This window comes from Tachyglossus aculeatus, chromosome 19, assembly GCF_015852505.1.
Source record: "Tachyglossus aculeatus isolate mTacAcu1 chromosome 19, mTacAcu1.pri, whole genome shotgun sequence".
NCBI classification, from domain to species: domain Eukaryota; kingdom Metazoa; phylum Chordata; class Mammalia; order Monotremata; family Tachyglossidae; genus Tachyglossus; species Tachyglossus aculeatus.
The window spans coordinates 13,291,178-13,305,086 of record NC_052084.1 but is presented as its reverse complement, the minus strand read 5'-3'; the positions used below and the strand labels follow the sequence as shown (position 1 = coordinate 13,305,086).

The 13,909-nt window shown below is 41.9% G+C and overlaps 1 protein-coding gene across 2 annotated transcripts in view; it reads left to right on the top strand.

The window, feature by feature from the left end:
• DTL (denticleless E3 ubiquitin protein ligase homolog) overlaps positions 1-13,909 on the top strand; it is a 36,073-nt gene that overhangs the window by 9,459 nt on the left and 12,705 nt on the right. For both annotated transcript variants that reach the window (XM_038761254.1, XM_038761253.1), the window contains exons 8-11: positions 2,842-2,915; positions 3,936-4,039; positions 4,404-4,508; positions 8,799-8,911. In XM_038761254.1, the coding sequence (XP_038617182.1) occupies positions 2,842-2,915; positions 3,936-4,039; positions 4,404-4,508; positions 8,799-8,911 (396 nt within the window). The remainder of the gene's footprint in view (positions 1-2,841; positions 2,916-3,935; positions 4,040-4,403; positions 4,509-8,798; positions 8,912-13,909) is intronic.

Sequence of the window (13,909 nt, the reverse complement as noted above, 5' to 3'; positions counted from 1 at the left end):
TTGTGACCCTGGCCAAGTCACTTTACTTCTCTGTGCCTCCCTTACCTCCGTCTGTAAAATGGGGATTAAGAGTGTGAGCCCCATGAGGGACAGGGACTGCCTCCAAGCTGATTAACTTGTATTTACTACCTTGTTTACATCAGTGCTTGGTACATAGTAAGCTCTTAACAAGTACCATTGTTATTATAATCTTATCAACAGTCAGTCAATCATATTGAACGCTATTTGCAGAGCACTGTATTAGGCACTTGGGAAAGTATAGTATAACAGAGTTGGTAGACCCATCCCTTGCCCACAATGAGCTTACAGTGTATTGAGGGAGACAGACATTAAATATGAATAAATACATTTTGGCTTCGTAATGTCAAAGAAAACTTCACAGACTCTGCGTTATGTTCAAGCGGGTATGTCAGAGACAAATTCATTTCTACTAGCTCTAGTAGGAAGTGAAGGTTGACAGAGTTTCCCCTGCTAGTCAAGATCAGCTCGGCTTCACACAGTACAGAGTTTCTTATATACAGCTGGTGTAATTACTGAAAGCACAGTACATGATACAGATTTTAAGACAGGCAGCAGTAAATTCTTCCCTGGGGCGATTACCAGTCCCTGCTTTGTTCTGCTGTAATAGAGGCTAAGTGAGCAGGTGCCACTCCCTGCCTCTGATCTGATCTGATCAGTGGGCCTTTGCCTTGACAAAGGAGGAATAACTCCATCTTACCTTGAGACCCTTAATATGCCAATCTCTGTGATAAAACAGGCAGGGTGAATAAACGAGAGGGTAGTGTGTGCTTGCTTTGGGTGGCAAGCTTGGCAGTATTTGTGGTTTTCTTGTTATGAAGCAGTCAAGAGGCCTACAGGTGAGAGGGGTTGGTTTTAGAGAGAGAAGGGAGGCAAAAGCAAGGCCCTGACCGCTATGGTTCCACAGTACATAAGTGCTGTGCTGTGGGGCTGAGGGAGGGGGTGAATAAAGAGTGCAGATCCAAGTGGCAAACACAAGGGAGTGGGAGAAGAGGAAATGAGGACTTAGTTAGAAAAGGTCTTCTGGAAGAGATGTTCTTTTAATAAGGCTTAGTAAGTGGGGAGAGCGATCATCTATCGGATATGAAGAGGGCCAGAACAGGTCAACACCTATATTGTACCCTCCCAAGTACAGTGCTCTGCACAAAGTAAGCACTCAGTTAATACCACTGATTGACTGATTGTCAGGCATTGAATACAATAAACCCCAAGAATGGTTCCAGCCTTCTAAGAGTTGCATTCTAAAGTGGCATGACTCACATTATGTGCACCACAAGGTCTTAATTGGTTTTCCAACTCTTTTCAGTTAGACTCAGCCAACACGCTGGGGAACAGTAATTGCTAAACAGAGTGCTGGGGGTGGAAAGAATCTTTACCCAAGCCACCTAGCCTGGGAAGGTTTCCTAAAATAGGTATTTACTGTACACCTCCCAAGTCCCAGTTATCTCATTTGCAGTGCTTGTTCAGTGGGGTGTGGAAAATATTAAGCCTTTGTAAGATCATCATCACCATTTTCAATTTTTTTTTGTGCCCCTACAGTGCAGAGCACTATCCTAGGTGTTTTGAAGAGTGTAATAAAAGTAGAAGGCTTAGTCCCTGCCCTGGAGCTTCTAATCGAGTTTCACTGTTCTTTGAGAAGCAGTGAAGCCTAGTGGGAAGAGCATGGATCTGGGAGTAAGGGGACTTGGATTCTAATTCTGGCTTCAACACTTCCTGCTGTGTGGCCTTGGGCAAATCACCTAATTTCTCTGTGCCTCAGTTTCTCATCTTTAAAATGGGAATTAAATACCTGTTCTCCCTCCTACTCAAACTGTGAGCTCTGTATAGACAGGGACTGTCTGACACAATTTTCTTGTATCTCCCCCACTGCTTAGTACAGTGTTTGGCACATAGTAAATGCTTAACAAATACCACAGTTATAATTATTCAAGTAAAAACCACATCTCAAACCTATTTCCTTTGAATCTCAGGATCTGTTGACATTCCTCTGGTTCCCCAGCTTTTTTTGCCTGCCTTTTTGAAAAATTCTGGGAAATCTCTTGTACCTGTCCCTGTCCCTACATACAGCAGTCCACCTCCTCATAATTTTTTTTTTAAATATGTGTCCATAGGGAACAATTGGTCCAAAATTGGGATGTCCCAGGATATCTTGCAGTCCATAGGAAGTTAGTATGAAATGCATTTTGTCCCACATTTTTAATGAAAACTACTCAATTCCACCCACTGGGGATAGATGGGTGAAGGGGAAAGGAAGGGAGACATGGAGGCCATAGGGATGGAGGTTTAAAAGAACCATGGAGTTGAAAGAACAAGTGGAGTAGGTGGGGTGGATAAAGAAAAACAAAAAAGCTGAGCAACATGTGGCACTTTGAAAATACCTTTTTAAAGTATTATTTTAGATGATTTTTTGGTATTAATTTCTAAGTTAAAATCCCACTAAATTTTTTTATAGTCTCATTTTTTTTTTTTTTTGAAGGACCAGTCCCTTAAAATCACAAAGCAAATATGGTCATCCTAGTCCTGGTTGATCTCAACTGGTGAAGAGACAGAAGGAAAAAAAAAGACTCTCTTTAACTAGGGCTTTATTAACTAAACCAACACTTGAATTGCACTCAGAAGTCAGTAGGCAGATTGGAGTAGTGGTATGCTGTTATCCTTCCTAAAGCACACATAAATAAACTGTAACAAATGCCATACAATTAGATGGCTACCCTTTATATCTCATTTTAAGTGTTAAAACTCTCCCAGCTAGTTTTTAACACTTGGATCTCGAAGGTGTCTTGGGCAATAAAATTATGATCTCTTCTTGTCTTGCCATTTTAGGATTTCCAGCAGAGTGTGACTGTGGTTGTCTTTCAAGATGAGCACACGCTGGTGTCAGCAGGAGCTGTGGATGGGTAAGAACTGGCATTTCTTTTCCTTTGAACAGTGGGTGGGGTGGGAGAGAACCGCTTAAGGTCCTTCCTTATGGTTTGTTTACAGTTGATTATATCCTTTCTGGTTATAACTAGTGACTAGAGGATAGTAAATGTTCAGGCAAGCAGCTATTTCAGCATGGGGTTGAGCTGCTGCCTCTGTACTATGCATAGCAGGTCCCTTTCAATGCCGCACATGAGGAAAGGCCAAATATGACTACTTATTTAGTTTGTCTTGGAATTTTAATGGAGGCATTCTTAACTAGAGTGGAAGAGTTGAGAGTTCAGTTTTTTTACACTGACTTGGTAAAATGCGTGCTCATGATAAATAAAAGCACTTCCTGGCTGCTTCTGGCTTTGCAAAGTAAATTTAGCTGTTTTAGGGTCTCAACTTGGCCCTTCTGATGGCTGGTGATCCTGTAGGTAGCACTTTTGGGATTCGAAGTCCTGACTTGCGGGAGGCAGTTGTATTAACAATGCAAGTGTTTTTACTGTTTATTTTTTTTTCCTTTTAATGGTATTTGTTAAGCACTTACTATGCATCACTGTTCTGAGTGCTGGGGTGGGTACAAGTTAATTAGGTCGGACACAGTCCCTGTCCCAAATGGGGCTCACTGTCTAAGTAGGAGGGACTTAAGGCGAACTGCTAAATTTCCTTCTAATGCCCTAGAACTTTGTGACACACTGCCCCTGAATGCTGAGTAACATATGATGAGTCTAGCAGGGAAATTGGGCAGTGGGGTCAAGAGCAGCTTTCTCCTTCCTTTTTCCTCCTCTTGGAAACTGATCACCCTGGGTCAGAGCCCATCTGTTTCCTTTCCATCAAACCTGGAAGCCTCACAGTGTATCACATTGGTGTAACCCTCAGCCGTTCCCAGTGAGATGCCCTTACTAAGGGAAGATACTCTTTGTGACAGTACCAGTACCAGTGGATGCTGAAAGCCATCCCTGGCAGGGCAGGGAACCACACTGAAAAGTGACTTTCCCTCCTTTGGTTTTCAGAATAATCAAAGTGTGGGATTTGCGGAAAAATTACACCACCCATAAGCAGGAGCCAGTAGCCTGCAAGTCCTTCTCATACCCGGGTAACAGCACTCGCAAACTAGGTAAGGATTTTCTTGGATGGTGATGTCTTTTGGGGGTGGTAAGGTGGAAATTGATCTCTCATCTTCTACAATGTTTGTCCATTCCCCGATACTGAGAAAAGAAAGAACTGTTGCTTGGGAAAAGCCAGCTTGTTCTTTGAGTGGGACTTTCTGGTTGTGTACTTTTTGAACCCTAAAAAGACCAGTGTGTAACAAGCTTATAGATATCCCAGTTTAGACATCTTTCCAGGTTAAATAATTTAGGCCTTTTCTGATCAAAGAGAATATCTGATTCTTATTGTTCATTTTATATTTTTGTCACCCAATCAGCTCCATTCAGCCTGTCCCCTCGCCCCACTGATATTTTTGGAATTCTTTTCTCCAGGATACTCAAGTCTCGTTATGGACTCCACTTGTTCCACTCTGTTTGCTAACTGCACAGATGACAATATCTACATGTTCAATATGACAGGCTTACAGACCACTCCAGGTAAGACACTGAAGTCCTTAATGAAATGGCTGTCACTTATAAAGAGCAGAAAGCATTGGGTGCTCAGAAGTGATGGAGTAAAGTCACTGAGGACAAAGTTTATCATTGGCTGTTACATGCAGGAATTGTAACGTCTGCTCTGAATCTATACACGTGACCTCCTTACTCCCTAAACCAGTATTCAAGCTGAAGTCTTGGAGAATGATACCTCCCTAGGGATTCTTTGTCCCCAAACTTTAGATTTTTTTTTTTTTTTTGGCAAGGGTGCACAACTCCAGTTTTGAACTGCTGAATTCAGAGGAACCTGATGTCCAAGTCATAAAAGCATCAATTCCCTCAGCACTCTGGGAAACTAAAGCAAGACCACCAAATCCCACCTCAACAGGCACTAGGTGTGAGGCATCTAGTCACTATTCATTTGCCCGGTAGAGCCAAGAATCTGAATTCCTTTATGAATCCCCAGAGCCTCTCATTCCCCACCAAAAATAAAGACAGATATGGCGATAAACAAGCAGCCTTAAAATAGCAAGGAACTTGAGCATTTTTAGCTGAACTCATGAAAGTTTCCAGTGGAGACTCCCCCCAAGCTGTTATTTAGGGCTTGATTGTCTCAAAAAGCATTTCAGATGGCCTGATATAAATCTAATGTTGCCCATACACGGAGACGCGAAATAAGTGGGAGTATTTGATTAGCGCCCTGAATAGAACCGGAATTTCAATCTGTAGCAATTTCTAATTTTATAAGAGGAACCATCTATTATTAGGCTTTTCAGATAATCTGGTCTCCACATAGAGCTTCATCATGTAAAACTGCTCTGATTCATCCCTCGTTCATAGTCACATAACAGTAGAAAGGACTTTGGTTCCTTAGTTTATCCTTCCTGCCTTCATCAGACCCCATCTTAGACCATGGCTAAAGGGGGCCCCTGAATGCCTGAAGTCATTTATTTGGCTCTGTTGCCTGTAAGAAAGCCTAGATAATTGTGTTTGTGTGCACAAATAAGGCCCTGATAATTGTGTTTTATGCTAGCGAAGGTAAATTATGAATATTAATACTAGCCTGAAATTCGGAAATGAACACAACCAAAAGTGTTAAACCTCTCTGAATTGATTGGGGAGTCTTTAAAACTCCTTTCCAGAGCCACGGGTTAACCTGGAACTCTAGAGGAAAGACTGTTGTTTCTAAAACAGCAGAGGGCAACAAACCCTTGTAGGCTTACTGGGAAATATGCTCCCTGGGATCACGTTTAGAGAATAGACATAGATGGGGTAGGGGGTGAGACTGGATTCAGGATGATTTAGGAGGAAGGAGCCTGTTTTCAGTGGTGATCTCTGTCCCATTAATTGTATTGTGTGTACCTGATTGATTAACATCCCGCTTGATTCTTTTTCACACTCCCTTCTGGGGTGTTTTTGCAACTTTATTACCTATTTATTACCCATTACCTTAGAGAAGCAGCATGGCTCAGTGGAAAGAGCCCGGGCTTTGGAGTCAGAGGTCGTGGGTTCAAATCCCGGCTCTGCCAATTGTCAGCTGTGCGACTTTGGGCAAGTCACTTAACTTCTCTGTGCCTCAGTTCCCTCATCTGTAAATGGGGATTGACTGTGAGCTCCACATGGGACAACCTGATCACCTTGTATCCCCCCCAGTGCTTAGAACAGTGCTTTGCACATAGTAAGCGCTTAACAAGTACCATTATTATTATTATTGTTTTCCTTAAAAAGAAATAATCTTTGTTGCCTGAAAAGAAGATCTTGAAGTAGCCTTAGAACCGTATCTTTTAAGACTGTCCTGAGCAATTTTATAAAATTTTGCAACTGGCTAGGATTGAACCAGCCCCAGCTGAACTGGCCAGCCTATCTTGCCTCAAGCCCAGGTGCTCTTGTTCACTTTAAATACTTTGACATTCAGGCAGGAGCATGCTCAGTTTAGGTCCCATACTTCCCTTTCCCTTCACTTAGTTGTTAAGAGAAAGGGGGCTGGGAAATATGCAGCAGTGCCGGATTTAGGTACAAGCTAAATCAGCTACACTTAAGGGGCCTTTAAATAGGAAAAAAAAAATCATGTATTATATGACAAATATCCCCAATTTAGGAACAGTATCCAGGAAGGTTGCAACATTTTGTCTTCCAAGATAAGTTGTATGGCTCTTTCTGTTAATATTATTAAAAAGAAAATGGGGAGCAACTAAATCTACCCCATGCGTGGGATCCCAGCAGGTTGGAGTTCATTCCTGGCGTGCAGCCATGGAATGGGGTCCTGATGCCCTAGTTTTCAGCAAAAATAATATCAGCCTATCTTTAGATAGTTTTTCAGTCATTTCATTGCCTTGTGAAAATCAAGTGCTCTTTTAAATTCTCCTCCAAAAATGGTTAATATGACCACTTGGTGTCTCCTGATAGTGTGCCACCTTGATCGTACTCCTGGGAATAGAAGGACCAGTTACACGCTGGTGCTAAATTGGGTCATTTAACCCTTCATCCTGGAAAGCAAGAAGTCCAGCACCTGAAGACCTGGCTTGGTCTGGTTTGAGGGCCCTATTTGAATATTCCATTTCTCCTATAAGTGTTGGTATTTCTGTTGTTTGTCAGAGTTCTAGCTAGGCTGAAGAGGTTTCAGAATCTTAAATGTGGTGGTAATAAATCTTTTTTAAAAAAATTGAAATAATCCACTTCATCATTTGTTTGAGAACGTGTTCTTCTTGAGGCTTTAATTATAAAATAAAAATTTCCCCTGCTCCTTGCTCCTGAGCCTTCATTCTCCACACCCAGCTAATGAAAATGTCAAAACATGAAGCTCTCATGGCTAGAGTCCATTTCTTGCCCTTCCAGTTCTGCTTCTGTTTGAGCAACTAGTATTCTCACCTATGAGAACAGGAAAATCAAACAACTTTGATGCCCTGCCTTAGCACCTATAGTAGTTTGGTTTTGAGTGAGTCTTGAGTGTCCCGATATAGGGTATATTAGGCCTCATACAGAATTCATCAAAAAGGATATGGCCTCTGTTCTCAGGGAGATTACATCCTAAAACTAAGTGGTGCAAACACAAATAAAAAGAATGCAGTTTTCTTACCTTGGTTGAAGAGGGTGTGAAAACATAGTAGATTATGCTCAGTGAGCCATCCAGCCAGTAGCAAAAGAGCCAACCTCAAGGCTAGTAAAATCTGTAGAGGTAAAAGAGATTCTTTCAGTATTCTGTCCTGCCACAAAAATTGATTTTTCATGGATCTCCAGGTAACAATAATAATAATAATAATGGCATTTATTAAGCGCTTACTATGTGCAAAGCACTGTTCTAAGCACTGGGGAGGTTACCAGGTGATCAGTTGTCCCACGGGGGGCTCACAGTCTTAATCCCCATTTTACAGATGAGGTAACTGAGGCCCAGAGAAGTTAAGTGATTTGCCCAAAGTAACACAGCTGACAAGTGGCGGAGCTGGGATTTGAACCCATGACCTCTAACTCCAAAGACCAGGCTCTTTCCACTGAGCCACTTCCCACCAGCCAAGTGACCGGACTCACCTGAGACCCCGGGGGCTTTAAGCCACCTTTGCTCCGATGGTGCCCCCCTCCCCAATCAACTCAGCCCCCAGGACCTCCAGGTCCAGTCACTAAATTAATCAGTGATATTTATTGAGCACTTACTGTGTGCAGAGCACTATCATTGTGGGCAGGGAACATGTCTACCAACATGTCTATTATATTGTACTCTCCCAAGTGCTTAGTACAGTGCTCTGCACACATTAAGTGCTCAATAAATAACATTGATTGCTACTAAGCACTTGGGAAGTACAGTACAACAGGGTTGGTAGATTGGATCCCTGCCCACAGATTCAACATTGAGAAACCTTACACCTTCTATTTCCACCTGGCTCACCTCCAGAAATGCACAGTGCATTGTGCCCAGTGCATACTCAATAGATACTTTTGCTGCTGCTGGTACTATTAATTTCACCTGGCATACATGGGGCAGAAAGTGTGTCCTGAGGCCCTTTATCTCCGACCCATACCATTTAATTGAGGCCAGGCAAGATGGCTTGGCCCAACTAAGAACCAAGAAAGCAGGAAGATAGGAAAACTAGTAGTAAGAAGCCCAACATCTATACTTGAACAACTGAACTGAACCTAATAATTGTTCACATTAAAGAGGTGGGGAGACTGGTTTAGCAACACCGTTTGGGATAATTGCCTGTCAAACTACTTTTTTGGAGGATAAATATGGACTGTGCACCCAGAAGAGCCCCAGAATGAACAGAGGCTGGAATTCATTTTTTTTTCCCCCTTTGGCAGTGGCAACCTTCAGTGGACATCAGAACTCCACCTTTTACGTGAAATCCAGTATTAGCCCCGATGATCAATTCCTGGTCAGTGGTTCCAGTGATGAGGCTGCCTATATCTGGAAGGTAAGTGTGTGTTTGCCAGAAAATTCAGCTACCAAGAAGGGTTATCAAGGACCCAAAAGGTTCAGACCACTGTCCTGGGGTCTGCCCCAAAGAATTGGTGCCATTTTTACATTCAAGACCCTTACTTTCAGAGCAGTAGAGGGTTATAAAATTGAAACTACAGTCTATCATCTATAAATGTGATGCTTTGCTCTTAGTAGAATTCCCATACATATGAAACTATGGATTAATCAAAGCCTGCCCCTTGCTTCGAGCACAGTCCGATTTTTAACTATTTCTGGAGCTGCTTGGTATGCTACATGCTTCACAGGGGCTTTTCAAGAGTGGCAAGGAGTTAGAAGAATAGAAAAATGGTGTAGGGATTAGTCAGCAGCATACTGAGTGGCCTAGTGGAAAGAGGACGCAAGCCTGGAAGTCAGGAGAATTGATTCTAGTCTTGGTTCCATCACTTGCCTGCTTTGTGACTTTGGGCCAGTCACTGAACTCCTCTGTGCCTCAGTTTCCCCATCTGTGAAATGGGGATAAAATCTGATTTACTTTGTATCTATTCCAGTGCTTAGAATACTAGTGGCGCCTAATAAATGCTTATAAAATAACATCATTTCTTGTTTTTATTGCTCGATCTGTAAGGTGACTTGTGACCTCAATATATGGAGCTCTCAGGGAACTCAGCATTTTTTATGGTATTTGTTAAGCGCTTACTACATGTCATACACTTTATTAAGCACTGGGAAAGCCTGGACACAATCCATGTCCCATATGGAGCATACAGTCTTAATCCCCATTTTACAAATGAGGTATTTTCTTAGATGGTATTTGTTCAGCACTTACCATGTGCCTGGCACTGTACTAAATACTTGGATAGATAAAAGATAATCAGGTTGAACACAGTCCCTGAGCCACACAGGATTTATAGTCTTCATCCCCTTTTACAGATGAGGTAACTGAGGCACAGAGAGATGGTATCCCTTCAAACTGTTAGAATGGGCATGAAACATTCTCTGTTCTGCATCCTTTGGCATCCAGGAGAGCCCTCATTTCATTTGTAATAGCAACAGAAAACATTAGAGCTCTCTAATATTTTGTAAGGGATATAACCTCCTGGCCCCCACCCAGTTTATAAGTTCTAAGATTTTTCTCCTGCTTAGTTTAGAGTAAAGCTTTTGTATAAAGGAGCAATTCCAAATGGGTTGCTGACAGCTGAGAAGCTTAAGGCCATTTGACATCCTGTGGAGAGAATACAAATGCCACGAAATGACGAACATTTCCTGGCTGCTGAGAAAAAGATTTGGAGAGGAAAATTGGTTCCAGATCTGTCAGAGAGTTCAAGGAATGGGAAGTTGTTCTGCATATGTCTCTACTCTAAAATCTGGAATGAATACCCATTCTTTCAAGCAGAAACTCTGACCATTGGCTTTAAGGCAGTGCATCAGTTCCCCCTCTTATCCGTTCCATTCTCCTACTACAATCCAGCTCACCCTCTTCACTTCCTCCCAAGCTAGCCTTCTTACTGTGCTTTGTTCTGCCTCCTGACCTGTTGCTCATGCCCTTTCTCCTTCCTACCTGAAAATCCATCCCTCTTCAAATCCACCAAACCTCAGCCCTCTCCATTTTTAACGCCCTTCTGAAATCTCAAGTCCTTCAGGAGGCTTTCCCCAGTCAATTTTCTTCCCAAAGTCATGTCCTCTTACCAACCATATGAGCCCTTATGCCCTCTAAGCACCCATAAGTTTTTTTAATATATTGATTTACATTCTCTTATTTACTTATTTGTTCACTTACCCATTTTTCCACTGTCTTCTTCCACCTATATGTAAAGGGTTTTCTATTTGTCTCCCATGTTAGATTGTAAACTCTGTGAGGAGAGGGGTCGTGTCATTTACCGCTATTATCATGATATTAAGCGCTTTCTATGTGCCAAGCACGGTACTAAGCACTGAGGTAGACACAGGTTGGACACAGTCCTTGTCCTACTTGTGGTTGATGGCTTTTGATTGAGGCACTGGTTATTTGAGAACTAAATTGAACATTCAGCCAAGGATGTCTTATAATTTCTTAGATTACTTTCATGAGGAGGCTCTCCCCCACCCCCCAATAAAACATTTAAGGTGAATAAGGTTAATAGACGAAACAACTGCTGAAAATGTCTAAATTTTTCTGAAGTCACAGACTGAAGTCCTATTAGGTTTTCTTCCCATTATAAATGTGGAAAATTCATGAGGCTTGTGAGGAACAGGTGGAAGAACTTTAGAATGATATTAAGAGCAGCAGTTTCTGACAGTGGTATCCCCAAACTCCCTGAGGATACTTCAGAGGATTCTGGGAGGTTGGCCATTATAATATTGACAGTAGTGGTTCCTGCTGCTACTGAACAGCTTCTTGCTGGTGCCATAAGGAGACAGGAACTCCAGGGAGTTCAGCAGACTAGCAATAACTGGAACAGATGAAAAGAGAATCCTTTCCTACTTCCACAGCCACTGGGGAGTTCATGCCTCTGCTGGGAATAAGGATTCCAAAGCCCTAGAAGCAGGAATTCTGGGGAGATGTCTGTAGTGGCAGCAAAATCAATTTCTGTTTTCACTAACTCTGGTTACTTCTGCTCCAGTAAGTTGGGGGGAAAAGTGTGCTTCAGGCAAAAACTTGAGAATGTTTGGCTGTCCTGGCTTTCCTTGTTAATGCTCGTACTCATTATAAATTAAGTTACTGTAAAATTCTCATTTCACCTGAAATTAAATTTTATAGAATAAATGGGTTCTCACCATTGACTTGAGCTTTTGCCCAGCCTACCTCTGCTTAGTGCCTCTCTTCCTTCTCTCTCTCTCTCTCTCTCTCTCTCTCTCTCTCTCTCTCTCTCACTTTGAGAGGACAAGAGCAGTTCCTCTGGGCCCTTTTTTTATCATTTGAGTTTCTAACTTAGTTTTGTGCCATCTTATCTTATCCTTTTATTTGCTTTCTCCCTCCCCCTCTCAATCTTATCTACATTCCTTTTCCCACTTTTATTTCCTTATTCTGGCTCCCAGTCTGCTCAGGATTGTTGCCAGCCAGATTTTCTTTCCTGCTCTCAAAAAGTTTGAGCCATAGGCCTATTTATTTGTCTCCTGGAGAATAGGGGTTGGAAACCTATTTTCTTAGGAGATGCCTGTGCCTCATGTGACCTGGTTCCAAGCCTCCAATCAGTGGCCAGCAACCTTGTGTGTTGCCTAGTTAATTCCATGGCTCAATCTAATGGCAGTGTTGAATGACGTGGTTCAGACATGATGCTTGCCCTGCTGTCCACACATAACTCAGTATGCAGTCTCTGATACTTGAGACCCTGGCACAGTTGCTGCTGCGGCTCTTAAAATTGAACCTGCTTGGTTGGGTGGCAGATGGTGTGTCTTTTCTCTCTTCTTTTCTCACAATAACTGTATTTATTAAGTGCTTACTTTCTGTCAACTCTGTTCTGAGAACTGGGATAGAGGCAGATTAATCAGGTTGGAAGAAGTCCCTGTCCCACATGGGACTCACAGTCTAATTAGGTCATAGGAGATCAGAAGAGGTCAGAAACTTGCAAAAGCAAACACTATATAGGGCAAGCTGTTTCAGGATATTGGTTGACTTGTCTCCATAATCTGAAATTCCAGAAATTAAGGGTCCTTGACCATTGATAGACTCTTCACACTATGAAAGCTTTCTAGAACCAGGAATTTAAAGGAAACTTGAATCTTTGCATTGCTTTTTAATATTAACCGTCCCCAGAAGAGTAAGTGGGTTCATCAGCAAATTGTGGAAGCTTTTTCTCGCTTCCTTTACTTTTTCAAAGCAAGACTCTTTTCCAGTGCAGCCATTGAGTAGTATAGATGTGACTATAAATAAATGGCTTTGGCACCGTTGCAGACTCTGTCACTGATTGGCAACATTGTGTAAATGATCTCACAGCAGAAATAAAGAATAGTCTTGATTTCAAACTGGGCAGGCTTAAAAGGTTGTAGGTGCTGATTTTATATGCTCAAGAATGAAAGGTGATTTGAGAAGGTCTGTCGACTAGAGTCAGAGCAGGGAAAACCCCTTACACGATTGAACAGTACTAAGGATTTGAATCTCTGATTTCTAATGTTCTCTTCAGAGTTTTGTAATGACTAAGCCCTCGTTTCCTCTTTTCCCACTCCCTTCTGCATAGCCCTTGCACTTGAATTTGCACCCTTTGTTCACCCCACCTTAAACCCCACAGCACTTATGTACATATGAGTAATTTATATTAATGTCTGCCTCCTCCTCTAGACCATAAGCTCCTTGTGGGCAGAAAACATGTCTTCCAAAATTGTTATATTGTACCCAGCCAAGCACACAGTAAGCGCTCAATAAATATGGTTGATTGATCTGATTACTAAAGGTTCTTTACAGATTCCCTCCAGTCATGTCCTCTAGCATATTCCAGAACTATTTGGGGGAGTAAATATATGTCTTGTTAAAAAAAATGTTTGAGTTTTCTTGTAGAGGGAAAGGGTTTACTGTAATGAATTTCACCCCCCACCCTCTATAAATTGTTTTTAAAAGGCCCTTGAGTCTGATTGCCGCAAGTTGGCTTGTTCTTGGGTTAGTGCCAAACCTAGCATTCCAGAGATAGGCCTAAATGGGTAAGTCATTTGCTTTCCAGGGTGGCACCCACTTGTCAGGGTTCTGGTGACATCGCTGGAATTAGCTAAAGGACAAATAATTGTGTCTTTAGGAACTTAAGATGAGGACAATATAAACAGTCCAATTTGGACTTTCTTTTTTTAAGCAATAATATTTTTATTCCTTCATAAATTCTCATAAATTCTTAAATGCCATATTGCACAGAAATAAGTGGTTATTAGTCCAGCACACACTTCACTGAAGAAACCATGGGAAAGAAATGGTATCACCATTTCTATGGCTCTGCAGACTTTTGGCAATGAGGATGTTTTTCAAATGGGTGTGTACTGACTAACACTGCTAAGCAATAAATTACTTCTGTTATCTTTAGTTTTAGCCATC